Source organism: Eptesicus fuscus, chromosome 3 (assembly GCF_027574615.1).
Source record: "Eptesicus fuscus isolate TK198812 chromosome 3, DD_ASM_mEF_20220401, whole genome shotgun sequence".
NCBI classification, from domain to species: Eukaryota; Metazoa; Chordata; class Mammalia; order Chiroptera; family Vespertilionidae; genus Eptesicus; species Eptesicus fuscus.
In genome coordinates, this window is record NC_072475.1 from 7,313,397 (window position 1) to 7,338,881 (window position 25,485).

Sequence of the window (25,485 nt, forward strand, 5' to 3'; positions counted from 1 at the left end):
TATCACTCCAGGGTTTAGGGGACACAGTATCACAACTGTGAGTCAAGTGACTAACTGTAATCACACACACACACACACACACACACACACACACTTCAGAGGCCTCCTGGCTGCCCCCTCTCCCTTGTAAAGCATGTCCCAGGGTGCCCAGGCTCTGAGCGTTCCCCTCACTGCACTGGAGTCGAGGGCAAGGCCACTGTCATTCCTTGAGACCCTCACAGAGTGACACATACCGACTGTCTGTCCAAAGGCCGAGGAAGACGGTTCACCCGAAGATGATGATCCCGCCTTCCCCAGGGCTCCGGCCCGGCCAATGCTGCAGGCGGCCCTGGACCAGAAGTCTCCCAGGGACTGTGCGCCAGCTGGGGCCGGGCGGCAGGGAAGGGAAAAGGCAGTGACCGTGGCCGTGCTCAGCCTCGCTTGGGCAGGCCTGGAGGGAGAGTCCCCAGTGTGCACCAGGCACACTCTCCGTCGGCAAAGCCCAGACATTCAACAGATGGAGGCAGTGGCTGGGGACTCACTCAGAAGGAAACAGTAAGCGCACTCACTCTCCAGCTGGGCGGGCACCCACTTCCCAAAGCAACAGGCGCTGAGACCACTGGCCCCGCGGGCACCTCACGCCCACTGGGAGAGCCCTGAGAGAACTGGGGAGCCGCGGAGGCAGTGGCATGTGATCCGCGGGTCACATCTGCCTGAAATCCCTCCTTTCCCCTCCTGCTTGCTCCACGCTCCCTGGGACAGTTAGTGGGCGTGCCGGGGGCCAGGGCGGGGAGGGGGGAGCAGAAAAGGGCTTAAACCAGCAGATGGCCGGTGGCTGGGTAATCCTTGCTTTGGCTACATTAAGGACAGAAATAAAATTACCATTTCAGCTCCGGGGGCAGGGAGACGAGGCGGTCACTCCCAAGAACGTACAGAAAACTTAGGGGAAGGATGTGCCTGAATGAGAAGAACTTTTCTCACTGCCGATTCAAACTGCACGGACAGGGGAAGGGGGGCCTGGGGACACTTTCCGAGCGCTAAGTGGTGCTGGGTTTGGGTCATGACCACAAAGGGCTTAGGGCCCGGTGCCAGCCAGGTGCTGGCTGGGGATTGCCTGTCCGCCTGGAGAGGGCGCTGTGTGCCGCTGTCAGCCTGGGGCGGCGGCCCGCCCTGCAGCCAGAGGGGGTCGCTAGCTGCGGGCACTCGTCCAGAGGGCACTTGGAGATGGGCTGCCCGTTTGGCCCTGGCCCCGAGGCGGCTGGAGTCCAAGGGAAGAGGAGAGCGTGCCTGAATGTGGGAAGGAAGGAGAGGGAGCGCAAACAAGGGAGAGGGAGAGGGAGAGGGAGAAGGGGAGAGGGAGGAAGGAGGACAGGAGGCGGAGGGAGAGGTGGGGGAGGGGCGAGGGGGAGGGGGAGGAGAGAGGGGAGGAGGCGGAGGGAGAGGAGGGGAGGGGGTGGGGAGGCGGAGGGAGGAAGAAGAGGAAGAAAGGAGGAGGGAGAAGGAGAGCGGAGGGAGGAGGCGGGAGGGAGGCGGCGGCCGAGGGGAGGAGCGCGAGCCCAGACGCGCGAGCCGGCGGAGGCGGCGACGGAGCGGCCGGGTGCGCGGCCGCGCTCTGGTTGGCTGGTCCCCGCGCCCTCCGCCGCCCGCCCCCTCCTCCCTCCCACTCCCCGCCCTCCCCGCGGCGCTGGCGTCGAGAAAGTACAGTAAAAAGTCCAAGTGCAGCCGCGGGCGCAAGATGGGGTCCGGCTCCTCCAGCTACCGGCCCAAGGCCATCTACTTGGACATCGATGGACGCATCCAGAAGGTAGCGCCTCCCCGCCTCCCCACGCGGCCGCGGGCCCCTCCCGGCGCGCGCCCCCGGCCCTGCCAGCCCCCCGCGGCGGCCCCTGCCCGGGTGACAGCCCGGGGGTCGCGGCGCCGGCGGCGGCTGGGGGACCCTTCGTCCGTGCGTGCGTCCGAGCGTCCGTGCGTCCGAGCGTCCAGGGGTCCGGGCTGTGGTCTCCGACAACTTTGGCGGGGGCGCCAGGGCTCTTCGGTCCGGGTTCCCCACGAACTGGATCCCCGTGGGAGGGGGCGACCCGCGGGATTTTTTCCGTTCCATGGGTAGAGCTTTCTTTGTAACAAATCCGACTCGGCTGAGTTTGTGCGTTCTGAGAGGCTGTACAGAAACCCACTTCATTTCTGGTCGAACCACCCCCGGAGCCGGCGGAGCGGGCGGGCAGACCTGCGGGACCCGTGCGGTGCACGGAGGGTGCCGGCGGGTGCGATCCGCCAGCTGGGGACCGCGCGGCTTCCTGGCGGGTGGGAGCAGGTGGGGGGGGAGGGTGCCCGGAAAGCAGGGAGGGCTCCCAACCTCTTGTCTGTGTCCCTGTCCCCATTTCCCTCGGGGGGTCAGCTGTGACAGCAGAGGGGGTGCCAGGGGCTGCCCTCTCTCCTGGGCCCGCAGAGAGACGGGGGGTGCTGGACCAGCTCTGCTGCCCAGCTGCCCTCCTCCACAGAGAGGGAGCCCTCCAGACGGGCAGCGCCCCTCACCAACGGAGCCCCAGAGGACAAGCTTCCAGGGCAGACCGGTTCGTGGGGGCCCCTCCTCTCCAAGCGCCTGGCGTGGGTCCAGAGAGCCCTGGCCCCTGCTTCTGATTGGCAGGGAGGGACAATAAGTGAGCTGCTGGGGGGGGGGGGAGCTTTCTTAGCCCCCCAGGGACATGCCCCAGTGAGGCCCTCTTCCCACACCTCAGCGGCACATCCCCTCACCTTGCCCTTGTCCAGGGGCACCCCACCGGGAAACCACGGAGGGAGGCCCGCTGGGCAGAGTAGGCGCCTGCGGGGGCTCAGGGCTCTGGTTCTCAGACGCACCTCCACCAGCTGATAGACTTGCCAACAAGCCACCTCGCTCTCGCCCCTCCCCAGCTTGATCCTGGGGAAATGAGAAATGCAGGCACCCCTTCCCCTCCTCCCCACCTCCCCACCCCCCATAACCCACTCTAACAGAATCCGACAACCAGGACAGGAAGCATCTTCAAGGGCAGGTGGTCACAAGCAGACACAGGACTAGACCCAAGTGCCCAGTGGCTGCATAGGAATTTAGAACAGCCTTCCCAAAGGAAGCAACGGCCCTCCACTGACTAGCCCCCTGCTCCAGTGTGCACACGCATCCACATACAGCATGGACGTGAAACCATGCTTTCACACGTACACATAGACGCACATGCCACATGCAAACATACACAAAAGCACATGCATACACACATAGGCAAACGTGCACACACAGATACAAGCACACACTTTTTCTGCCCCACCGAATAAAAGGTGTCAAACATCAGCGTTTTTTATCTTTGGAAAGAGGTGAGATGAGACGCCGCCACCAGGTCAGAAGTGACAGCTGCTTCCCGAGAACTTCCCCAAAAGCTTCCTGAGAAGCCTGACGAAGTGGGTGCGAGTGGGAGAGGCTCCCGAGGTCAGGAGGCGAGCACCCGGCCTGGCAGGCTCCTCCGCTCTGATTGTGGGGAGGATGCTTTTCCACAGGTGGCGCGCCCAAGGTTGGGGTGACCTCCAGGAAGGCAGCCCTGTGGGCAGCTCGGGGAGACCTGGGGCACCTGCGTTGGGGAGGGAGGCTGTGGCCTTGGGAGGGGCCAGCGCTGATGTGTGCTGGCGCCACCGCTTCTGCGATCTGGAGCAAGTCCCCCGGCTGCTCCGAGCCGGCCTGCCGCCCGTGAAGTGGGGTAGCATCTGCTTTATAGACGGCCATGAGAAGTAAACAAATTCGTGTAAACAGCCGGGACGCTGCCGGAACATGATGGCGCGGCGCACGCTCTCTGTCCAATAAACGTCCTTTAACTGACACAGTGTGGAGGAGGGCAGTGGTCTGTGAACCTCTGCCATCCCTGCAGTGCCTGCTACTCATTCTTGACCTTGCTCCGTGGCCTCTCCCCTTGCCGTTGTCACTGCTGGAGGCTCGGGGCTGGACTTGTAGCCTGGTTGAGAGCCAGATCACTTGGGGTTTCCAAGCATGTGCTGGACACTGGCCACCTTTCACCCCGCCCCCACCCCCCCTCTTGAACTCCACGCCAGCAGCTCTGTCCAGATTTCAAATGTCTCTCTCGGCTCAGGGCTCTTTCTGCAACACTTGGAGGGCTGAGCTTTCTTAAAGCCCCAAACACTGGATTAGTTCTGAAGTTCCCCGTATGCTGTCGGGTTCCGTCTCCCTTTTTATCCATCCCGTCCTGTGTGTGAAAGGTCAGGGACACAGACCTCGTGTTGCTTCCAAGGAGAGGATGTGGAGGGAGGAGAGAAGGCGTGTGTGACGTTGTCGCATATATATTGTGGTGCCCTGTCTGGTCATCTGCCCTTCGGCTCCTGCATTCCTTCCGCTCTCTGTCCCCTGAGTGATCCCACTGCTGGCCATTCCATGCTCTCCCCAGCAGTGGCCCCCGCGGGTGTTGTCTGCTCCAGCACAGCTTCGGGTGGATGGCCACCGTGTCTGAGGAGAGTCCGGTGCTCGGCATCTCCACTTCCATGCCTTGGCCCCGGGTTAGTCACTTAACCTCCACGCCACTGTTTCTTGAGGTCACGTGGGTACACTGTAGTGCTGCTTGTTGGGAGAGCCAAACAGGGCAAGGCCAATCACTTGGTCAATTAGCCAGATGAGTTTATTGAGCAGCTACTACGTGCCGAGTGCTGGGGTCCAGGGTGAATGTGCCATTCATGACACTCAGTCCCACTGAGCAATGGCTCCCTCTATCCTGTGCCAACCATTGGACCTGGGTCCTGTGACAGACAGGGCACCCTGTGACAGACGGAAGGACCCGGCTGGTGGGAAGGGCTATGGTGCCAGCCGCGTGTGGGCCTGGTGAGTAGATTTTCTTCCTCTGAGAGGACCAGCTTTGTGGGGAAGGGGTCCTTTTCAGACCCAGCAACCTTTGGAAGACCCAGGGACTGCTGAATATCAGGGGTGCGGCCTCACACAGCCAGCAGCACCTCCACACTGTCCCCATCGCCTGCTCGGCCACTTGCCAAGGGGCACAGGTGGCCCTGGCACCTCCCGGCACCAGGTGAAGGAGGAGGGATTGGAGCCGCGTCCCCAAAATCTGCAGAGCTGGGAACCCTGCCCCGAGGACTTCCCTCCAGGAGCGGATGCTCCTTACCTTTGTCCAGAGGGTTTGCTGGTATCTTTCCTCAGCTTCCCCCGGCCTGGGGGCCCTGGCCTGGCACCTGCTTCTTCCTCCCTCCTGTGTACAGAGAAAGGTGTGGTCCCTGGGATGCACAGGGCGTGACAGGACAATGCACTTGGCATAGGCAGCCTGAGGGGCTCCTGCCTGTGGCAATCCAGGTGTGGGTTTGCTGACCTTCCGAATGAGGCAGAGTGGGTCCTTGGTGGGATCCCAGGCTGGCCCTGGGCTTGGGTTTGGTGAGAACATTCTCTGGGCAAGACTGACGGTCCTTAGCTCTTGGGCCTGTTGAACGGGACACTCTGCGGTGCACTGCCCCGGCCTAGCAGCGCCCTTGGGGACAGTCCCCTCACCACGCTCTCCGCGGGACCACCCTCATCCACTCGGCTGCTGTTCTTGTCCCTGCCTTTCCCTGCAGCTGGCACGCAGGTCTTCATGAGCAAACAGCCACTTGCAAAGTTGTTTCTACTCTAAAACAGGAACCAAATGAGAAAAACTGAAAGGGAAGAGCAGAGCTCAAAAGTTGTTAAAATGTCAACAGAAGACAGTTTCTAGTTCATGACAACCCACCCCCCAGCGCCTCCCGCCCCCCCCCCCCCCCCCACACACACACACACATACACCTGTGAATGCTCTCCCTTCTGGCTGGAGCCCAGCACCCCGTGTGCTCAGTCCGTGGGGCCTTCTCACAGTGCTTGTCTTTCACCCAGCCCGGCCTTCTTGCCACTTGAGACCCTAGATCCGTGGTCGGCAAACTGCGGCTCGCGAGCCACATGCAGCTCTTTGGCCCCTTGAGTGTGGCTCTTCCACAAAATACCACGGCCTGGGCGAGTCTATTTTGAAGAAGTGGCGTTAGAAGAAGTTTAAGTTTAAAAAATGTGGCTCTCCAAAGAAATGTCAATCATTGTACTGTTGATATTTGGCTCTGTTGACTAATGAGTTTGCCGACCACTGGGGTAGATCATGCCGTCTGGATTCCTCAGAAGCCAGCCTCCGTGGGACTGCAGGGCCCTGACCCACCCTGCCCCTCCCTGGAGGTCTGGTTCTCTTCTGTGGCTGCGGCCCTCCTGCCTGCACGTGGAGCCCAGCCCTCTGCAAGCCCTGCTGGCTGCCTCGCGGTCTAGCCGGAGGAATTCTGCTCCCTACTGCCTGTCCCTCCCTGAGCCCCTGCCCTGCCCTGCACCAGCCTCCTCTGCCTTTGTTTCTCGCCTTTGGCACAAACACAGCCGGCCCGTCTTCAGAGCCACCCCATCTTCTACTGGTCACAGGCACACCTGACCCGAGTCTTGTCCAGCGTGCTCACACGGTGGGACCTGGAGTCCCTCTCCAAGGCCCCGGCCCTGCCGGAACGTGCCTGTCCTGCCACCTGGCGCAGCCCAGGGGAAATTTCCTTTCACTTTAACACCTGCGCTCCTGCCTGGCCCATCACGCACCACCCTTTCCCGGGACCGACAGGATCCTGGCTTCCACAGGGCCAGGCAGACCCAGGGAGTTCTGGGCTTCTGAGCATCTGTCTGTCACCTCCTTCCTGCAGGTAGACTCCCCTTGGCCATCGTCAGCAAAGTCCGTTTATCTTCCTTTGGATGTTTATAGCTTAAGATCTTTCAGAAGATACTGAAATGGTAACATAAGCTGATTGCATCCCGGGGAGGGGGGGCGCGGTTTACAGAAAGGGGTGATCCCACTCCCGTTTGGATTTCCAGTGTAAAACAGAAGTGGGGCCATTTTGATTCCCAGCCCAACCCAGCTTCCGATGACCCCTCTGTCTCCAGCTGCGTCAGAGCTGGGCCGTGAGAACTAACAATGCGTGTCTCCATGTCCTGTCTCTTTCTCAACAAGTACATCAGCCCTTGAAGTGATCGGCCCGACTGCCTGTGATGCCACAGCAGGCGCTGTCCGTAAAGAACTTTAGGAAAATGGTCTTCAGAGTCCAGCCCAGGACGCTGAGCAGTCAGGGAGCTGCGGCCTCCCTCCTCCCTCCCACGTGAAGGCCGATTAAACCAGACACGTCCAACACCTGCGGGCCGGGAAGGGGATGGCTGGAGGCTTGAACCCCACTCATGTCACCAGGGTTGACAGATAATGACATGGGGACCTACGGTACCTCTCAGACTGAATGCAGCATGCCTGTCTCGGAGGGGCTGGGGCTGCTCTTGTCCGTCACACGGAGGGTGGAGGCCGTGGTGGCAGGACAGACTGCCCGGCTCTGCCGCTTGCCAGCTGGGAAGTCACTTTGCCCTCGGGAAAGTGGGTGCAGTGGTGGTGCCTTCCGTGGCTGAAGATGGCACTAAGTAACACCCATAAAGTGCTGGGCACTGGAGGGGCTCAGTACACCTGTCCCGTCCTCAGGCCTGCGCACAGTAGGGCCCCTCCCCTGCACCTGCCGCTAGGAGACTGGAAGTAGCTATGGCAGGCGCTGTCTTGTCATTTGCTTTGTGCCCCTGTGAGGCCGCTGTGAGTCTGAACCACAAAGAGGGAGACAGTGCCAAGGACCCCAAGACCCCGGTCCCACTACCCCAGGCACCTTTGTCTCCAGCTTGGCAGGGGCTGCTCCTATTGGAAACGGGGTACTTCACACCCTCAGCCGAGGGGCCTCACCAGAGCCATTCGGGCTGAGGGGCTGCCTGGCCTCAGAAGCCTGCAGCACACACCCTGGTGTCAGGGAAGGAGACAAGGGCAGAGGGAGGGCACGGCAAGCACCTCAGACCACTCATGTGAACAGCATGCAAATGAGAGACACAGCAGGGGCGCCCAGGAGGCTGGCCTCAGTGCCGGGCCAGCAGGGGGCAGCAGGGACTGGCCAACCCGTAGCCCTGGGTCACTGCAGGTTGGGTTCCTGCACCCCTGTTCTGGGTTTGCTGCCTGGGGGTGTAGCCATTATCCCCCCTCCCCGCCGTCTCTCCCACCACAATCCGCCCAAGCTGAACCATCTCCATTCGGTCACCCACTCCCCGGCTGCGGGTGGCTCAGCAGGCAGTGTCCCTGGGGGCTGGGGGAGGTCTTTGGCAGCTAAGAGAAGTCGCCAGAGGACGGAGGCACCTCAGGGGTCCATCTTGCCAAGACAGCAGCAGCCCACCAGCTGGTCCTGCCCCGGAAAGGAATTCCTCTTGCTCCCCACTCTCCCCATCAGCCAGACAGGCAGTGCGAGGAGAGCGGTCCCCCTGGAGGTGTTTCTGGGACAGACACGCCCGGGCACGGCATTGCTCCTAGCCCTCAGAGCAGAAGCTCCAGCCGAGGGTGGCACGCAGCCAGTGCCGTTTGCAGGTCAGTGGCTCAGTGGAAAGGGGTTCCCAGCCTCTTGCTCAGCTCGCCGAGCTGAGTCCTCCTGCCTCTGTGGCTGGGGATCTGTGTTCCCAAGGTTCTGAATCTTTATGAGAGAAAAAATATTCTAATTTAGTGCAGACCTGAAGGTCGCCTACAGGAGCACAGAAGTGTGCGCATCTCCTGGGCCAGCTGCTGTGGAGACGGCGTCAGACATTTCAAACTCGAAATACGTCTTGAGTTCATGGTGTGGGTTATTTGCCTCGACCCCTTCCCGCCCCCCCCCCCCCAGTCCCCCGCCGTGTAGTTACCACGCAGTCCCAAAGCTGATCACCTGACCTGAGCATTTGCCCAGAACGGAAACTCACAGCCCACCCCTGAAAACTTGGTCTGGACACAAGTAGAGCCAGACCTTGTATTCAATTGGCTTTAGATTCCCTAACTTTTCTTTCATTTTTAAAAATTGTAGAAAATTACACACAACATAAAACTTGACCATCTTAACCATGTCTGATGCACAGCTCAGTGGCATTGAGCCCATTCACATTGTCCATTTCCAGAACTTCCCATCTTCCCAGTCCGAAACTCTGTCCCCCGTAAACACTAACACCCACCCCCCGCCCAGCCCTGGCACCCACTGTCTACTTTCTGTCTATGGGTTTGGCTGCTCTAGAACCTCATGTAAGTGGAATCACACAGTATTTATTCTTTTGTGAGTGGCTTATTTCACTTAGCATAATGTCCTCAAGGTTCCTCCAAGTTGGGATATGTAATCGGAATGTCCTTCCATTTTAAGTCTGAATTGTATCCCATTGCTTGTATATGCACATTCTGTTTATCCATTCATCCATCATGAATCTGCCTGATTTTAAAAAAATATTTTTATTGATTTTAGAGAGAGAGGAAGGGAGAGAGAGAAACATCAGTGCGGTAGCGAAACATTAATCGGCTGCCTCCTACTAGTACATGCCCCCAACTGGGGATCCAGCCCAAAACCTGGGCATGTGCCCTGACCCGGAATCGAACCGGCAACCTTTCGGTGCACAGGACGACGCCCAACCAACTGCACCACACCAGCCAGGGCCTGCCTGATGTTTCTAAACCTCCATCATCCCCATGCTTATTTCCTTGGTTTGCAAACCCAGGCCATTGCAATGGTGTATTACTGTGCCTTGTGAAAAACTTGGTTCCCTGAAACCCGCCCCGTTTCCTGGTCATAGCTGTTCCTCCAGGAGGCTTATGTGTGGTGTGGTCTGTGTATGTCTCAGGCGGGGGGAGGAGTGAACAGATGCTTTTCAGATTCACTTGCCCTCAGTCCATTTCCCAGGAGCATGACGTCAGGGCCGAGAGCCCGGATTCCGGGGCAAGCTTGTCTGCGATGGACCCCGGGAGTGTGTGTGCAGGTCACTTACATACTTCGGTGTCTCCACCTGTGAAGTGGGTTGTTGTGATTAAAGGCATGAATGCGCATCAAGTCTAAAACCCGGCCGGCACACAATGAGTGCTGCATCAAGTCGTGGTTACTGTTATTTGTTTATTTGTTTATTTGTTTATTTTTTATGTTGTGGATTCAAGGCAGCCGGATGTCCACGTCTGGTTTGGGGAACCTCGCCCAGACCCCTGGCCTCATGCTCCGGGGCTGGCGGGTGGCCCGGGGGCATCAGCGGTGGTTCCAGCACAGGGACGCGGGCCCAGGCGCGCTCCATGGAACAAAGGGCCAGCCAGCCCCGGGGTGCTTCCAGCTCAGTGATACCATGTGACTGTTTCCCAGGCTAACCCCAAATCCGCCCTCCTTCCCCCATCCTTCCCCCGAAGAGAGGACCACAAATGCCTTTCATTTCTCCTCCGACCTCCGGAGGTGCAGCTCCCTCAGGGCTGCGATGAGGAGGGAGGACAGGAGGGAGGGAAGCAGAGAGGGAGGGAGGGAGGGTGACCACTCCGCGCAGGCACGGAGCCAGGCCTCAGGCTCATTGGCTTCTCGGGAGGGGGTGGCAGTGATGCCCGCAGCGCCTGATAATGTGACAGGTGAAGTCAGCTCTGCCGCCAGAACAGGCTGTTTGGAGAGTGCTCGCCTGGTCGCTGTCCATCACAGCCCGGGAGCACGCTGCGGCTTTGTCGCTTGGTGGCTGGCCGTGCCTCCCCCGCAGGTCCTCGGGCCCTCAGGGGCCCCTCTCGTGCAGCCTGGGAGAGCCGCTCAGCCCTGGGGGGTGGAGGGGGGCTTTGGGGAGACAGAGTCTGAGCCCACCGTACAGTGGCTGGCGTTGGCAGGATTCGTCACAGTCGAGCCCTCCTCGGTTTAGCCCAGAACACTGGTGTCGGGGCAACGGCCACCCTGCCTCCTCCCGGCGCCACCGCCGAACGGCAGGTGTAGTGACCGGGGCGCCGTCTCTCCAGGTGGGATTCGTCCATCCCGGGGCCAGTCGCACACACAGCGCTGATTTATTTTGTAAGCGGAGCCGTGAACGGTGCTTCAGGCTGTCTTTATCACCACCGCTTCTGCCTTTAGGGTTAAAGAGAAAAAACTTTTACAGCCTTACCGATAACCAAACAGGAGGCAGCACATGGGGCATGATCATGTAGAGATCGCCAACCATCTCTCCCCCGGGAATTTACATGTGAGAGGACAGCTCACCGGGAGGGAGCATCCTTCCTGGTTACTGACTGCAGCTGGGTGTGGATGGAGACTCATCTGTCACCAGTCTGTCACACGTCTGTTGAGCCCACCGTTTCCAAAGTGCTGTGGGGAACAGCCGCCAAAATGTTTTCGCTCCGGGTCCTGCTCCACGCAGGGAGAAGTTCCAATACGAGTGGTGGTTAGAGGTTCAAAATCAATGGTCAGGCGTACTCTGGAGTCTCTCGCTGAAGCGTCTTATGCAAGTCTAGACTGTCTTGCTGCCGCAATTAATAACAACATCCAAGGCTTAGGACACATACAAGCGCTGGGAACCGTGACTCCAGAGGTGGCCGGTGACTGCGTGGCCATTTGGAGTCCTTAGGACTTCAGCCGCCCCCCTGAGCCTCCGGAATGTGCAGCCGTGGTCCCGACACGTGTTTGAGTCCCGTTTTCCGGGTGGTGTTTTGAAGGTTGAGCCCCAAACAGCAGAGGTGGGAGGTGGCATCTGTGCCCTCCTGGCAAGGACAGCCCGGAATATTCCAAGAAGCGAGGGTCAGGAGAGGACTCCCACGGCAGCATGATCGACGGGGAAGCGGAGGGGCGGTGAGTCGCCTCTGCACATATTTCTGAAACTGCTGGGCGGCACCGCGCTGAAAAGGTGACTTCGAAGGGCCACGGCCTCGGGGAGCTGAGAGGACACGTTGGTGCAGGGGATGCATGGATGGCGAGGAACTGGGACAGGCACCTGGTGTGGGTGGGGCAGGCAGAGGGCTCTGCTCAGAGTCAGACCTGCCTCTCCCAGGCTCCCAAAGTGTTAACCCTTATAATCACCACCTATTCTAAGGGGTTCCCATGAACGAGCCGGGGCGGTGTGGGCTGAGTGTGCCAGGGACACAGGCTGATGTTCTGAGCTACGGACACGTCAAGACCGCCTTACACCCGGCCACCGTAACATATGGCTGGGAACATGACAAGAGTGCCAAGTTCTGCACCCCACTTTTCCCAACCAGTTTTTCACCCAGCATCTCCCCTTCAGGCCTTTCCCAAAAGCCCAGGCCTCTCCAGGGGCTGGGGGTCCCCAGTTTCCTGGTGTTGGTGCTGGAGTAGCCGGGGCCACTGCCGGATGCCTGCTCCTGGGAGGCTCCGGGTCCCGCTGGGCCTTCTGGTTCAGTCTCAGCCTCTGCGATGGGCCCACTGCGCATCCTCCGGTGATAGATCACGCCGCTCTGAGAAGACAGCCGGGGTTCGAGTCAGGTCCAGACCCCACCGGGGCCCTTCGAGCCGCCTCCAGCTCCCACCTGCCCCTGTGAAGTGCCAGGCGTGGCCTCTGGGAGGAAGAGCGAGGGGCTTAACAGCTTTCAGCCAACTGCTGTGATCTCCAGGCACCAGACTAAGCAGTGAGCCCGAGAGCGATTCTGTGGTTCAGTGCGGAAGGTGACCTGGGCAACAGTGAGCGACACGCTGTGTGACACGGGTGCTGCGTGACGTGGCTATGGCAACTGTTCGATGCTGGTCTCAGGGTGGCCCGGAGGACCCTGACGGGACATCAGGAAAGCCCGGCGGCATTGAGCAGAAGCCCGACCTCCGGGGACCCTGCCAGGAGGAGGCTCCCAGGTCTGCAGCCGGCCGGTGCGGGCCAGCCCCTGCCGGCACAGGAAGCAGGACGGGCGCCGAGTGACTCCAGCCACCGCAGCAGCAGGCCTGAGCCAAGTTGGACCAGCGCGGGGGGGCCCCCACACCCACGTTCCGAGACATTTCTTTTCTGGCAGCAAAACCATGCTCAGTTTTTCTAATGAAACTTCAAGCAACGGAAAGGAGAGGAGGAGGCAAGGGAGAGGGGAAGGAAGCCTTCTCCCCGTGGCAGATGGGAGCTCTTTGGGCGCCTCCGGTCCACGTGGCCGTCCTCCACTGCCTCCGATTGCGTACACTCGGCCGCTGTGCTCAGGGAGCCTGTGCGAGGCCTCGGGGTCCATCTCGATGATGCTTGTGACCAGGACAGCCGAGCTCTCTGGGTCTAAGTTGGGTTTTGGGTCCCGATTTCACACGGTTCCTTCTCCATCTCTTCTCCTTTGCCTGACCATTGTTCTCACAGCTGGCAGTTCTCCCATCCCGCCTTGAGACAGGGCTGCAGGGCTGCTTGTTGGGAGAGGGCTCCCCATGGATGGTCCCTGGGGGCGGGCTGCGGCCCCAGATCCTCCCCAGCATCTCCTCCTCTATTCTTGCCCTCCTCGGGGTTGCCAAGGAGCCCTGACCCCAGGGACAGGTCGCATGGACCACACTGGAGTCCTGAGACAAGAGGAGAAATGGGCAGAGCAGGGCTCGGGCTCGGTGAGGGGACATACAAGGATGGTGCATCCGCAGCTGCCTCTTCCTTGAATCTGAGCTCAAGGAGTAAAGCAAATTGAAACCAGGGAGACACCTTCCGACCGTCCCCCCATACCACAGTCCTCTGAGCTCCAGCTCAGCACACTTCCCATTCTCTCAGCTCCCCGATTTCTGCATTTTCAGTCCCCTGTGATCCATTATTTATGACAGTGGATGCTTGGCCTCAGACACCAGACATGAAAAAAATAACAAACAAAGCAGCCCAGAAAGCTGACGGGAGCAGTGATCGGATCAGCCGTGACAAATGGGTTCTGTGCACAGGAGGCCCAAGACCTCTGCAGACGCGGGCGTGGGGGACGGAGAGCCAGAGCTGGAGGGGGTGCGGACAGCCTGGCAGCTGCGTCCTGCTAAAGGACATCCTCCACCAGGACAGGGATTCCCCACAAGTTCCCAGACGGTCCCCTCCGGCCTCCCCACCTCCCAGCTCCCACCCAGGCCCACATCAGCTAATACTGGGGCGGGGGGGGGGGGGGGGCTCTTCTCAGAGTCAGACCTGATACTCGGCCTTCAGTGTCTCCTCTCTCTAATCCATCTTCCCCTACCCCCCCCCCCCCCCGAAGTTTGGTCCCAATCCCATATACACTCCATGCCTCACACAGCTTAAGGACTCATTGCCTGCGAAAAAGATCCCAGCCATCTGTGTGTGTGGTCACCTCTCCCTCTGCCTCCCTGGCGGTGGGTGAGTTCATTGAGGGTGTCCTCATACAGACACCCTGAGCACAGCGGCCAAGTGTATGCAATCAGAGGCAGTGAAGGACGGCCACGTGGACCTGGATAATCTGGGATAATCTCATCTCAAGAGCCTTAATCTCATCACACCTGCGGACACTTTGGGGATCACAGGTGATAGTCACAGGTTCCTGGGGGTAGACGTGTGTACCCTTGGGAGGTGGGGCATTACTCAGGGGCTACAGGGCTCTTAACCACTGGATTGTAAGTACATTTCCGGCCTCAGTTCACACCACACTTCCTCAGCCCCAGAGGCCCTGCAATCCAGACTCATAAAGTCACTGCACCCCAACCCGGCAGGATCGTTGGTCTGGAGTGTGGGTGGGCAGCGTGAGGAGACCATATCTTCCCTTCTCCTCCCGCTTTATGCCACCCTCTCTTGTGGCTCCCTCATCCCTCAGGGCCCACCCTCTTTCACAGCATCTGTCACACCCACTTTTAATTTCCTGTGGGTTTTTGACATCACTGCCTCCCCTGGCTGCCGGCTGCGTGTTACAAGCGGGATCTTAGATAGCTCTCTTCTCCCCACCAAATTTTGCTGTACATTGTGATTATATTAACTCATGTTAAGCAGATGTGCCTCTCCTATCCTTTCACCTAACAGACATTTATTGAGGCCCTCCTAGGTGCTGGACCCCAGAGAAGGTACATGATAAAGACATGAATCTTGGGAGGCAATGGTATGCTTCAGAACATGAACCTCAAAACCCAACCCCACCACCACCACCTTGGTTGCTTATCCAGCGGCCCTGAAATCAGCAAACTGAGGTTTGCATCCATCAGTGCTGCATGCTAGTTGTATGCTCTTGGGCCTCAGTTTACACATCTATAAAATGGGGATAGTATCCTTCTAGCAGACATTTGTATGGTGCTCGCCACATACCAGATACCTTTGTAAGTATTTTATAGAGGCCACTAGTATCTTCCCTATGTTGCAGTTTAGGGAAGTATGGAATGAAGAGGGTAAGGAATTTGCCCACAATCTGGAGTCCGTGAGAGGCAGAGCTGGAGTTGAGCCAGGAGCTGGCTCCAGGCTCCTCAGCACCATGTGGCCAGGCCTCTCAATGGAGAAAGGAGCCTACCCATGGGATGTGATGCTCATTCAAGCATCTCGTGCTCAGGGCAGAAACTGCCCCATGGGAGCTCACAGCATCTTGAAGCAGGCAGAACTGGCCTTATCCCCGCTTTGAAGGTGAAAATCTGAGACGCAGAGATGTGAAGAGATTCATCGAGGGCCACACTGCTTGTCGAGAAAGAGCCAGAATCAGGTCTCGGAGGCCCAGCTCCAGACCTTTCCACCATCCAGTTCAGCGGGCTTATTGGACTTCTTTTCCATCTCATCACGACCGTCCAAGCTCTGCAAAGACAGTGAAGTTGGTATTTAGGAGCCTCTCTTTGTATTTGCCCAAAACTAACTCTCCCACAATTCCAGGAGGCTCTGTGTGTGTGCTGCATCCGAATTTTGTCAGTAACCCCGGGCCTTCACCCACACCATGGCCTTCGTCACCTAACACATTACTTTATCCCAGTGAGCTGCCGGCGCTGCTCTCTCCCTGTGCTGACCGCCACCCCTCTGCGGACACTGGCAGTCACCTTCCTTTCCGGTTCCTCTCTCTTGCTGTATGATTGTGGGAAAGTTCCTGAACTCTCTCAGCCTTCATACCTGCAAAGTGGGAATAATAATACCTTCTTTAAGGCATACCATAAGGGTCAAAGATAATGTGTGTTCTTCAACAAAGGCAAGAAAAGAAAAGGAACTATATGAGACACACACACACACACACACACACACATGCTCTTGTTGAACACACATTGCATTGGCTTGCTGTCTTCTTAAGTCTCTTTCTATCCATATGTTTTGGCCCCTTTACATTCCTTGCCACTTGTTTATTGAAGACCACATATTACTTCTGATCCTTACAACATGCCTTAAGGATTATTTATATTTTGGGGGATATATATCTATAATAATAAAAGAATAATATGCTAATTAAACCGGCCGAACAGTGAACAACCATCCGGACGACCTTCCGGACGAAGCTGGGGCTGTGAGGGCCAGAGGCAGCTGCTGAGGCTGGGAGGGCCAAGGCGGCCAGGACTGCGAGGGCTGAGTCCCTTGCACGAATTTTGTGCATCGGGCCTCTAGTGTATACACTGAGTGGCCAGATTACTATGACCACCTGATGTTTGTAGGCAAAGTAGCCGTACACTGCATCGTATGGGATATGGAAGCCGAACGCCTGTTCGAACACCTTTGCTGTCTGCAGTTACCAAGATAAAACGTCTCCAATTCGCACAGGAACACAAGGATTGGACAGTCGAGCATTGGACAAAAGTCATGTGGTCCGATGAATCACGTTTCCAGTTGCATCATGCAGATGGCAGAGGGAGAATTTCGTGGAAACAGCATGAAAGCATGCACCCCACATGCATGCGTACAACCCTTCAAGCTGGTGCGGGCAGTGTTATGGTTTGGGGCATGTTTTCCTGGCATGATTTGAGCCCTTTAATTCGTGTGGAACAACGTCTGAATACCATACCTAAGTATCGTTGCTGATCAACTTCATCCTATCATGTTGATGGCGTATCCCAATGGAGATGGCTTCTTCCAGCAAGACAATGCGCCATGCCACGGTGCTCATATTGTGCAGGAGTGGTTTCAAGAGCATGAGGGAGACTTTACCTTGCTTAGGTGGCCCCCACAATCACCAGATCTCAATCCAATTGAGCGTTTGTGGGACGAAGTTAAAAGAGCCATCGGGCAGCTGGTTCCACAACCATCAAATCTCACAGAACTGGACAGTGCTATTCATCAGGCATGGTGTCAGATTCCTCGCATCACCTTTCAACATCTCGTGGAGTCAATGCCAAGAAGAATCGCCGCAGTATTGAAGGCAAAAGGTGGCCCAACCAAGTACTGATGGGGCGGTCATAATAATCCGGCCACTCAGTATATATATATATATATACCCAAAAAATGTATACACACACTTTGAATAATTATAAGGGCAGTGTTTATTAAAATACATTTCATTTTCAAAATTGAGCTCTCAGCTATTAAAGTGTGCATACATTTTGGGGGGCACCCTGAGTATATATATGACAACCTGAGAAGATAAGGGAAATTGTTCATTTTCTTCCCATGTGATAATCTCACTGTGGCCATCTTAAACTGAAAGAGATGTTCTACTTTAAAGATCCACGCTGAAATATGTACGGATGATAGAATATGATGTCTAGAACGAGCTTTAAAATAACCCCAGCAGGGAGAAGTTGGAGTGCAGGCGAAGCAGGATGGGTCTCGTGGTGACAGCCGCGGAAGCTGGGACGTGGGGAGGAAGGCTTTATTGAGCCACATCTTCTGCTTTTGTACCTGTTTGAGCATTTCCATTATGCAAAATACCTTTTTAAGAGAATGGATGTCATGTGTCTGCTCATGGTAATAAATGTTTGTTTCTGTTACTATTTTATATTCTTTTCAAATGCGATGACCAGAAGCCTACCTTCTAAATTGGAAAGGGAAATAAGGCCTAATAGAGATTTTATTTTAGCAAACAAAAAGCAGCAATTGCCTGCCTGCTGGTTAACTGCAGTCCATTCTGATGGTGATGTTATTGTTGAGCGTTCTGAAAATAAGGGGCATCGTGAAATGAGCGACTTTACAACCTAATTAGAGATGAATTGCAGGTATACATGGGTGGACGGAGGGAGGGAGAGAAGGAAGGAGGGGGAGATGCATAGACAGACCATGCAGCCTCTTTTCCGTGAACATGGATTTATTTATTGAGGAGTAAAATGTGGGGTTTTGGTCTTGTTCTCTTCTTAGCTTGTTTGTTTTGTACATGAAACATTTGGAATTCTCAAGTGCAGAAAAGGCGCTGGCGCGTCCCTGTTTGCTCCCCCAGAGGCAGAAAAGTTGGGAATGCACATGGGGTTGGAGTTTGGCTGTCCCATGGGCTGCGCGGGCTGGGTTCTAACTCCTAGAGCTGGAGCGTGAGGCCCCGGAGCCACACTGGTGTGCTTCGAGGGCAGGCAAAGCCTTACAGAAGCTTGTATAAAAGCGTAATTGGTTATAAAAGCTATAAAAAGTGATCGCGGTCTGATAGACAAAAGGGATTTGAATGGGTTTGTTTTCCTTGGGGAGGGGGCTCTAAATCCATAGTGGCTCCAAGTGTGTGACTGAAGATATCCATCATTTGAGAACAAGGCAAACAGAGAAAGCACACACCGTTAAGGGACAGTGACGGGCAGAGAGGCCAGCGACCACCTCTGCTTCCCACACAGACCTGCGCTGACGCTCTGACCTCCCTCCGCACAGCCCACGTCTCTGGGCTTGGAGCCCGGTGGCCGAGTGTGCATCCTGGGCCACACAGATGAGGCCAGGCCAGCTGCTTCTCTCCGTGGCTCAGAGTCCTCCTCTGGGATGGGATGATGATGACACCAAGCCTGGGCCTTCCCTCTGGCCAGGGTGACCCTGGGGACGTGAACCAGCGGGAACGGCACTCGCTCTGGCCAACCCAGGGCCCACCCGTCACCGAGCCAGCTCAGAGCAGCCACTGACCCAGGCCGCTCTGCTGACCGTCCTCATGGCCGGCCCCACTCTGCCCTGAGGCCCAGAGTCAGTGCAGTGTTTTGAGCGGTTTTAGCAACTGAACCGTTTACTTCTCATACAGTTTTACATGAGGTTCTAATATATGAAACGGATGTGAACGGTGACATCTCAGTACCCATTCAGTCTACCAAGTCACTTCTAGAGCACCCACCAGAGAATTAAAGGGAGCACAGAGGGTCCTTGTGTGGGGATGGGGGGTTCAGGATGGCAGCCGTGGGCTCACGTTGGCCTCACCAGCACTTCGTTTTGCTGGCGCCCCAAATGCTGCCTGAGGTGGACATGGCCAGACCTGGATGCCCAGGCAGTGCGGCTCGCCAGCCAGCAGGTGTCTATGAGACAGCCGGGTCTCAGGACCGCAGTTGTGCCTCCTGGGGGCACCTGACCCCAAAATACCGTGTCCCTCCTCCAATGCGTTGATACTTAGGCCGTTACAGCTGAGAGCTTGCTCTGTTTGTCATTAGTGTCTCAAGGAGTTTAAATAGACCTGCTTAAAGGAAGGAAGTCCGAGCCCACTGCCCCCAGGACCCCCACACCCTGTGCCCCAGGGCAGCACTGGTCAGCCAGAACACCCACTGTGGAGGTCTGGGGCATGGCACCCCCACCAGAGCCAGACTCGGCCCACCTCCTGCGTGGACCCTGCCCAGGCTCCCTACCGCCCCCTCGGAAGGAGGCCCGGGCCTGCACCCCCTGCTGGTCACCAATGGGGTCTTAAGAACACATGGATCTGAGGGCCATGCGGACAAGGTCTGCAGTTGAGAAATTCTTGAATAGGACCCTTTACCTCTATGGGGAGGGAGGCCCGGCTGCTGTTGAAGCTCAGGACCCAGAGTGGCTGTGGGGGTGGGGCATTGTCTCCCCACCCCCTTCTCCCTCTGCGTGTCCTCAGGTTCCCGTGCTCTTGTTCCGTTGCTCGGCCTGCCCACCTGTGGCCAGCACAGAGCCAGGGAGCCTTCTCCCTGTTCCATCCCAGGAGGCGCCCGGCTCTGTCTTTGCTCTCAGTCTGGTGCTCTGCTCCATCCACGTCGGCTCTGCCCCGTCCCACTCATTCCCTCTGGGTGCCTCCCTCTCACACCCCACCTCCCCGAACTCCTAGCTGAATGCCATTTACATCCTGGTTTTTGTCCCCTGGTTCACTGTCGTTTAATTTTCTCAGCCTCTTGGCTTAACGCCAAGGAGTATTCTGTCCAAAGAAAAATGGTAAAGACGGTTTTCTCTCAGGAGAGTTTTATATAATGCAGCGCAGCAGCTATCAGGAGGGAGCGTTCGGAAGCTAGTTATCAGTTCCTAAGCTCCGCTGCTGGAACGAGATAACTTCTTTCCTGGTTACAAAAGCCCTGCATGGACCCAGCCGGTTTGGCTCAGTGGATAGAGCATCGGCCTGTGGAACAAAGGGTCCCGGGTTCGATCCCGGTCAAGGGCACGTACCTTGGTTGCAATCTCCTCGGGCCCTGGCCCTGTTCGGAGGCAACCAATCGATGTGCTTCTCTCACATCGATGTTTCTTTCTGTCTTTCCCTCTCTCTTCCACTCTCCCTAAAATCCAATGGAAAAATATCGTTGGGTGAGGATTAACAAAACAAAACAAACAAACAAACAAAAAAAAACCCTGCCTATTCATTGTAGAATATTTGAAAAATGCAGAGCAGTAGAAAATGAAATGCCCATCATCACACCACACAGAGCAGACCGCTAACATATCTCCCACTGGTGTTTCTCCTATGAGTGTGCGCACGTGTGTGCGTCTTTCTTTCACCTAATTTTTTATCCTGATCATTTTCGCTCAGCCTCCCGTCAGCAGCGTTTCCAATATAGCATTAAGTAGTCTTAAAAAACATGATTTCAGTGCCGATGTAATGTGCCATGATGGAGACTGACTCAGATGTGATCATTTCATCGTTTAGGAGATGCTTAGCTTAATTCCATGTAATAAGGAAGACAGGAGGAACACCCCCCCCCCCCGCTGAGCATCTTCGCCGGCTGAGTGGCATCACAGGGCGGGGGTTTGGGTGTAAACCTGGGAGGTGACTGGCTCGCCCTGAACATTCGCTGATTCATAAAAACACCCAGAACGGCGCCTGACACTTAATGAACTCTTTTATTACTTTGCTGTTATTATTTCCTTACGAGCAGTTCCTAGAAATGGGATTCTGGGTCAAAGAGACAAAGCATTGCCAAACCACTTTCCCCCAGGGCGCTGTTTATGCACGTTCCTCTGAGGGCGTCCCCTCGCCAGCCCAGACAGCGTCCTGCGGTCTCCTTAGTTCAAACAGGCTCTCAGGGCTAATTGCAGATTTACGTCCAGTTGTAAGAAAGACTGTGGAGAGCTCTGCGCGCCCTTCGCTCAGGTTCCCCCAGTGGTGACGTCTTGCAGAATCTCAGTACAGTGTCCCCCCCAGGATTCTGACAGTGACACCCACAGTGTCACTCTCACTTCCCCGTGCGTTGTGCTCATTGGCGTGTGTGTGTGTTCAGTTCTATACCAGGCCGTCCCACGTGTGGGTCCTCACATCTCCCACCACAGGCAGGGTTCAGAACTCTTCCAGCCCCTTTACAACCACAGCCAGCCCCTCCCCCCCCCCCCAGCCGCCCTCGCCCCTACTTCCCAACGGACACGACTCTGCTCTCCATTTCTATAATTTGGTCGTTTCTAGAGTGCCATATAAATGGAATCCTACAACGTGTAACCTTCTGGGATTGGCTTCTATTCACTCAGCTTAAATCTCTTGAGACCCCTGGGGGCGGTCGTGCGGATCAGTGACTCGCTCTCATTGCTGGGCAGCGTTGCAGGCTGTGCACAGACCACACTGTAATGTTCACCCGTGGAAGGAGGTCTAGGTTGCCTCCAGATTTTAGCGATTCACCCCTTTTTCCCTGGGGCTAATTGGATTAAATAACTCCATTTCTTGGAGGCCAGTGTGGCTATTTCTAGATGTCGGTATCCTTATTTGGGTTGGGTGGAGATGTCTGTGTCACACTCATAATGAATCAACGTCGTTATCAAGTTAGGAGAGTAAATAAAACTGTGACGGAGTGTTAGGCAGAGATTTAAGGTGCTGGGGTGGGGTGGGCAGCGAGATCAACAGCCAATGTGAAGAGACTGAGGAGGGGCCAGCAGGGAGCGTGGCTGGCAGAGGCGCCAGTTCTGATTGATGGAGGAAGGGGGAACGGAGCTCAAGCACGCCCATAGGAAGTTCCCTCCCTCCCCCACCCCTCCCAACCCCCCCACCCTACCCCCTGTCTTCCCTGCTCCTTTAGGACCTAGCATCACAGGGTCTCCCGGGCTCACCTCCACCTGTAGCTGTTTAAAACCCCTTGGGGGAGAGACTGTGGAAGAACTCCAAGGTGGGAAATGTTGCTCTAGAGTCCTTACTCCAGCTTCAAAGGAGCGCTGTGGAAAGTGTTGCTAAGGCAATTTCACAGTCGGTGATGGCAGTCCCAGCGAGACAGTGAACGTGAGGGCATGTTCTACAGCCACCAGCCCCCACGCGTGGCTTACCTGACCCCGTCTTTCATGGCTTTGAAAGGTAACACCGGTGTTCTCTGTGGTTTTGAAAGGCCACCAACGCCTCACCAGCTTGGTGAGACCGTCTCTGGGGTGGAAAAGCTCATATCCGGCTTCCCAGCGAAGATCCCGGGACCCCGGTTCCTCCGGCCCCCACCCTGCCCGGCCCCACAAACTGAACTTCCCTCCTGTGGTCGTGGCGGCCTCTGTCTTCCCCAGCCTGCAAAGCTCACCCCAAACCTAAATTAGGGTTGTCATATTTGCCCCGGGTTGGGAGCATTTCATAACGTAGCCCCACAATTATCCGTGGGAGAAACCCGCAATTTCTGGTGGTCGCTGACTTCCTGCCAATCCAAACTAGAGCGGACAACCAGCAAGGACGTTTTCAGCAGCTGCAAGGAATTTCTATTGAACCAGAAACAGGAGACGAGACCGGGTCTTCCCCCATCCCGTGTGGAAGATGTGGAAGAACGTGCGAGCGGGGCGCTGGGAGGAGGGCGTGGCTGCCCTTGCTGTTCAGCCTCCTGCTGCTGTCATTACCCTCCTGCCCGCATCTCCTTGCTCAGAAGGAATAACTTCTTCCGCCAACAGTGTGTGGGCTGGATAGATCTGGAATGATGGGGGTAAGTGGGGCAGGGACAATGCAAGTCATTTTACGTGTGGAGCCCACGTGAAAGGGTGCCATACCCGTGCTTTCCCGTGCATTCCCGCCCTGGCTCCAGAGCAGGCGCCCCCTCAGGCTGCCCGCTCCCCGGCCGGCCGCCAGCCTCCTCCTGGGTGCCAGGGACCACAGAGGCCCAGGTCTGGGCTGTGCAAGCCCATAGCTCCTAAAACACCCCCAAAAGACAAAGGCAAGAAGGAAAAGGAGAGCAGATGGTAGACATTAAGACCAGCTTTTCTTACAAAGCTTTCTTTTAAAACGTGTCCATGAGGGTGAATTCATACATGAAGTTTAAATCACATACGTAAGGGAACATATGTCCTGAAGTGGACGCTCCAAAACCCAGACCTGGTATCTGGCAGGAAGGGAATACAGCACCTGCTGGGCTGCGCCCGCCCTGGCTCTGGGCACACAGACAGACGCGGCCTCCTCGTCTGGCAGCAGATGGTGAGGCAGCCACGGCCATCTGTGGTCAGGGCCGGGTGGGCGTGCAAGCGGGTGCTGGGGCTGCCACACTCCACGGTCAAGAACGCACAGACGAGGGCTGGCGTGGAGTCGGGGAGGCCCTTGGGGGTGCACACCTCCCTTCCCTCCCGATGCCAGGGGGGAGCCTGGGCGTGGCCGTGCCTGTGTGCGTTCCAGCCTGGGCGGCTTCCCTGCGGTGGAATCTGCTGCCGGATTAAAGGACTGGTCACCAGAGGGATCTCGCTGGCCTGGTCCCTCCAAACTGGAAAATGGGACTTTACTACAACACATTCCACATTCACCAAAACCATGTGGCACGCCGGGAGAGGTCCAGGGCAGGAGGGCCGGCCCAAATCGGGAGGTGACCTGAACGAGCCCTGGCTCCTCCCCACAGGCCAAGGGTGAGGAAGCCCCGTGCCAGGCCCCTCTCAGTGGAAGAACCTCCCGAGAAGGTCTGGCACAGGTGGGGTGCCCCAGTCAGGGGGTGAATGCCTCAAAGCCTCTGTTGGTCTCACTAAAGCCTGGACCCCCCTCCCCGCCGTCCCCACGTCACTGCTGACATGGCCTGTGTCCTAGTTCCTGTCCAGCGCTCACATCACCGGAATCCTGTTTCCACTCCAGAACCTTCCACAGGCTCCTTGTTGACTCCGTGTCCTCTCCCTTGGAGACTCCCTGGCAACCCCTCACTGCACCTCTCCCTGAAAGACGGCTACCCTTGCTGGTGCCAAGCTCCCAAGGGGCTCCGGCCCGGCGTTGATCAGATCTGCACGCCTAACCTCGTAACGGGCAAACGCGATTATCGAGACCGGCCAGGCAGTCTGCAGGCGCATCGCGTTCCTGCCTCCTGGCACTACACAGCACAGCGTGTGGCTGCCACACGGGCCCTGGAGGGGCCCCTTCCTGGTGCTCCCCTCAGTGAGCCCCTGAGTGGGGTGGCCGAGCGGGGAAGGGAAGCACAGGGCTCTGGTGCTTTTCAGTAGAGTCGTGTCCCAGGAAGAGGCCTCTGGCCTCAGAATCGAGAAGCAGCCACTCCGGGCTTTTAGAAAGGGCTTCTCCTGTCTCTTTAACCCAGAGGCCACCTGGCCAGTTTGGGGCCACCTGGCCGGTTTGGCAGCCCTCTGGCCATCCGTTCCACAATCACCAGCCCTGTTTTCCTAAGTGTATTGGTCAAGGCGCTTGGATACCAAGAAACAGACAAGTTCTTATGCCGATTCTAGAAGCCTGGGTTTGTGGAGGGATGGGGGTCGATGGATGCAGGGAGGGAGCTCACCGAGAGCTTCTGTAAGACCTTGCAGGTCCCCAGAAAAAGCCCCAGGATCCAGGGTGCCAGGAAGCCGGGGACCCGGGGCTCTCTGCTTCCCTCTCTCTGCCCGCTGTGATCCGCGCCTCCCTCTGTCCCTTCTTCAGGGACTGCTCCTCCTTATTCATCTGGGCGGCTCGTGTGGTCAGCTGAGGACAGACTCCCCATGACCCTGCACTCACTGCAGTTGCCACCAGCCCCAAATTACTTAGTAAACGTTCTGGTGGGGAAAGGTGACCGGGTAATGGCCAGTCTTAGGTCATTGGGGTGGGGCAGGGTCACCAGGAGCCAGGACTGCCTGCCTGGGGCTGCAGGGAGTGTGCTGGACAGCCTATTGGTCCGGGCACCCCATGCTGTGATGGTAATGGGCTGGCCGCTGCAGCCCCTGGGCCTCACTCACCAGAGCACTAGGCCCACCTCCTGGGCTGTGCAACACCGATGGGCCAGTCCCAGCCCTGAGCTGGGCCAGAAAGTCCAGCCCACCTGGGTGTGCTCCCCTGACACTCACCTCCTTCCGTGTCTTGATTGGCTGTTGATCAGTCCCAACCAAGCGGGGGACCATCCGGCCGTGAGCGTGCAGCTCGGGTCGAGGCTCCCAGGCCTCCGATCCTGACTCTCCAGAGTCAAAGGCAGCCCTCCCCCACCCAGCCCCCGCCAGGAAACACAGGAGCGGATTAGACGTTCCTTCCTCACGTTCTGGAGATTCTGCAGATTGAATTCCTACTAAATTAAAATTGGGCCCCAAACAAAATGTGGCCAGATGTTGTTCTGGATGCATCTGGCAATTCGGAGATCCCCTGACGACCTGAGTCC

General features: G+C 57.2%; 1 protein-coding gene across 1 annotated transcript in view; it reads left to right on the forward strand.

The window, feature by feature from the left end:
- Positions 1 to 1,690: 1,690 nt before the first annotated feature.
- PDE9A (phosphodiesterase 9A) overlaps positions 1,691 to 25,485 on the forward strand; it is an 88,487-nt gene continuing 64,692 nt past the window's right edge. The window contains exon 1 of the mRNA XM_054713567.1: positions 1,691 to 1,783. Within this exon, the coding sequence (XP_054569542.1) occupies positions 1,715 to 1,783 (69 nt within the window). The 5' untranslated portion in view covers positions 1,691 to 1,714. The remainder of the gene's footprint in view (positions 1,784 to 25,485) is intronic.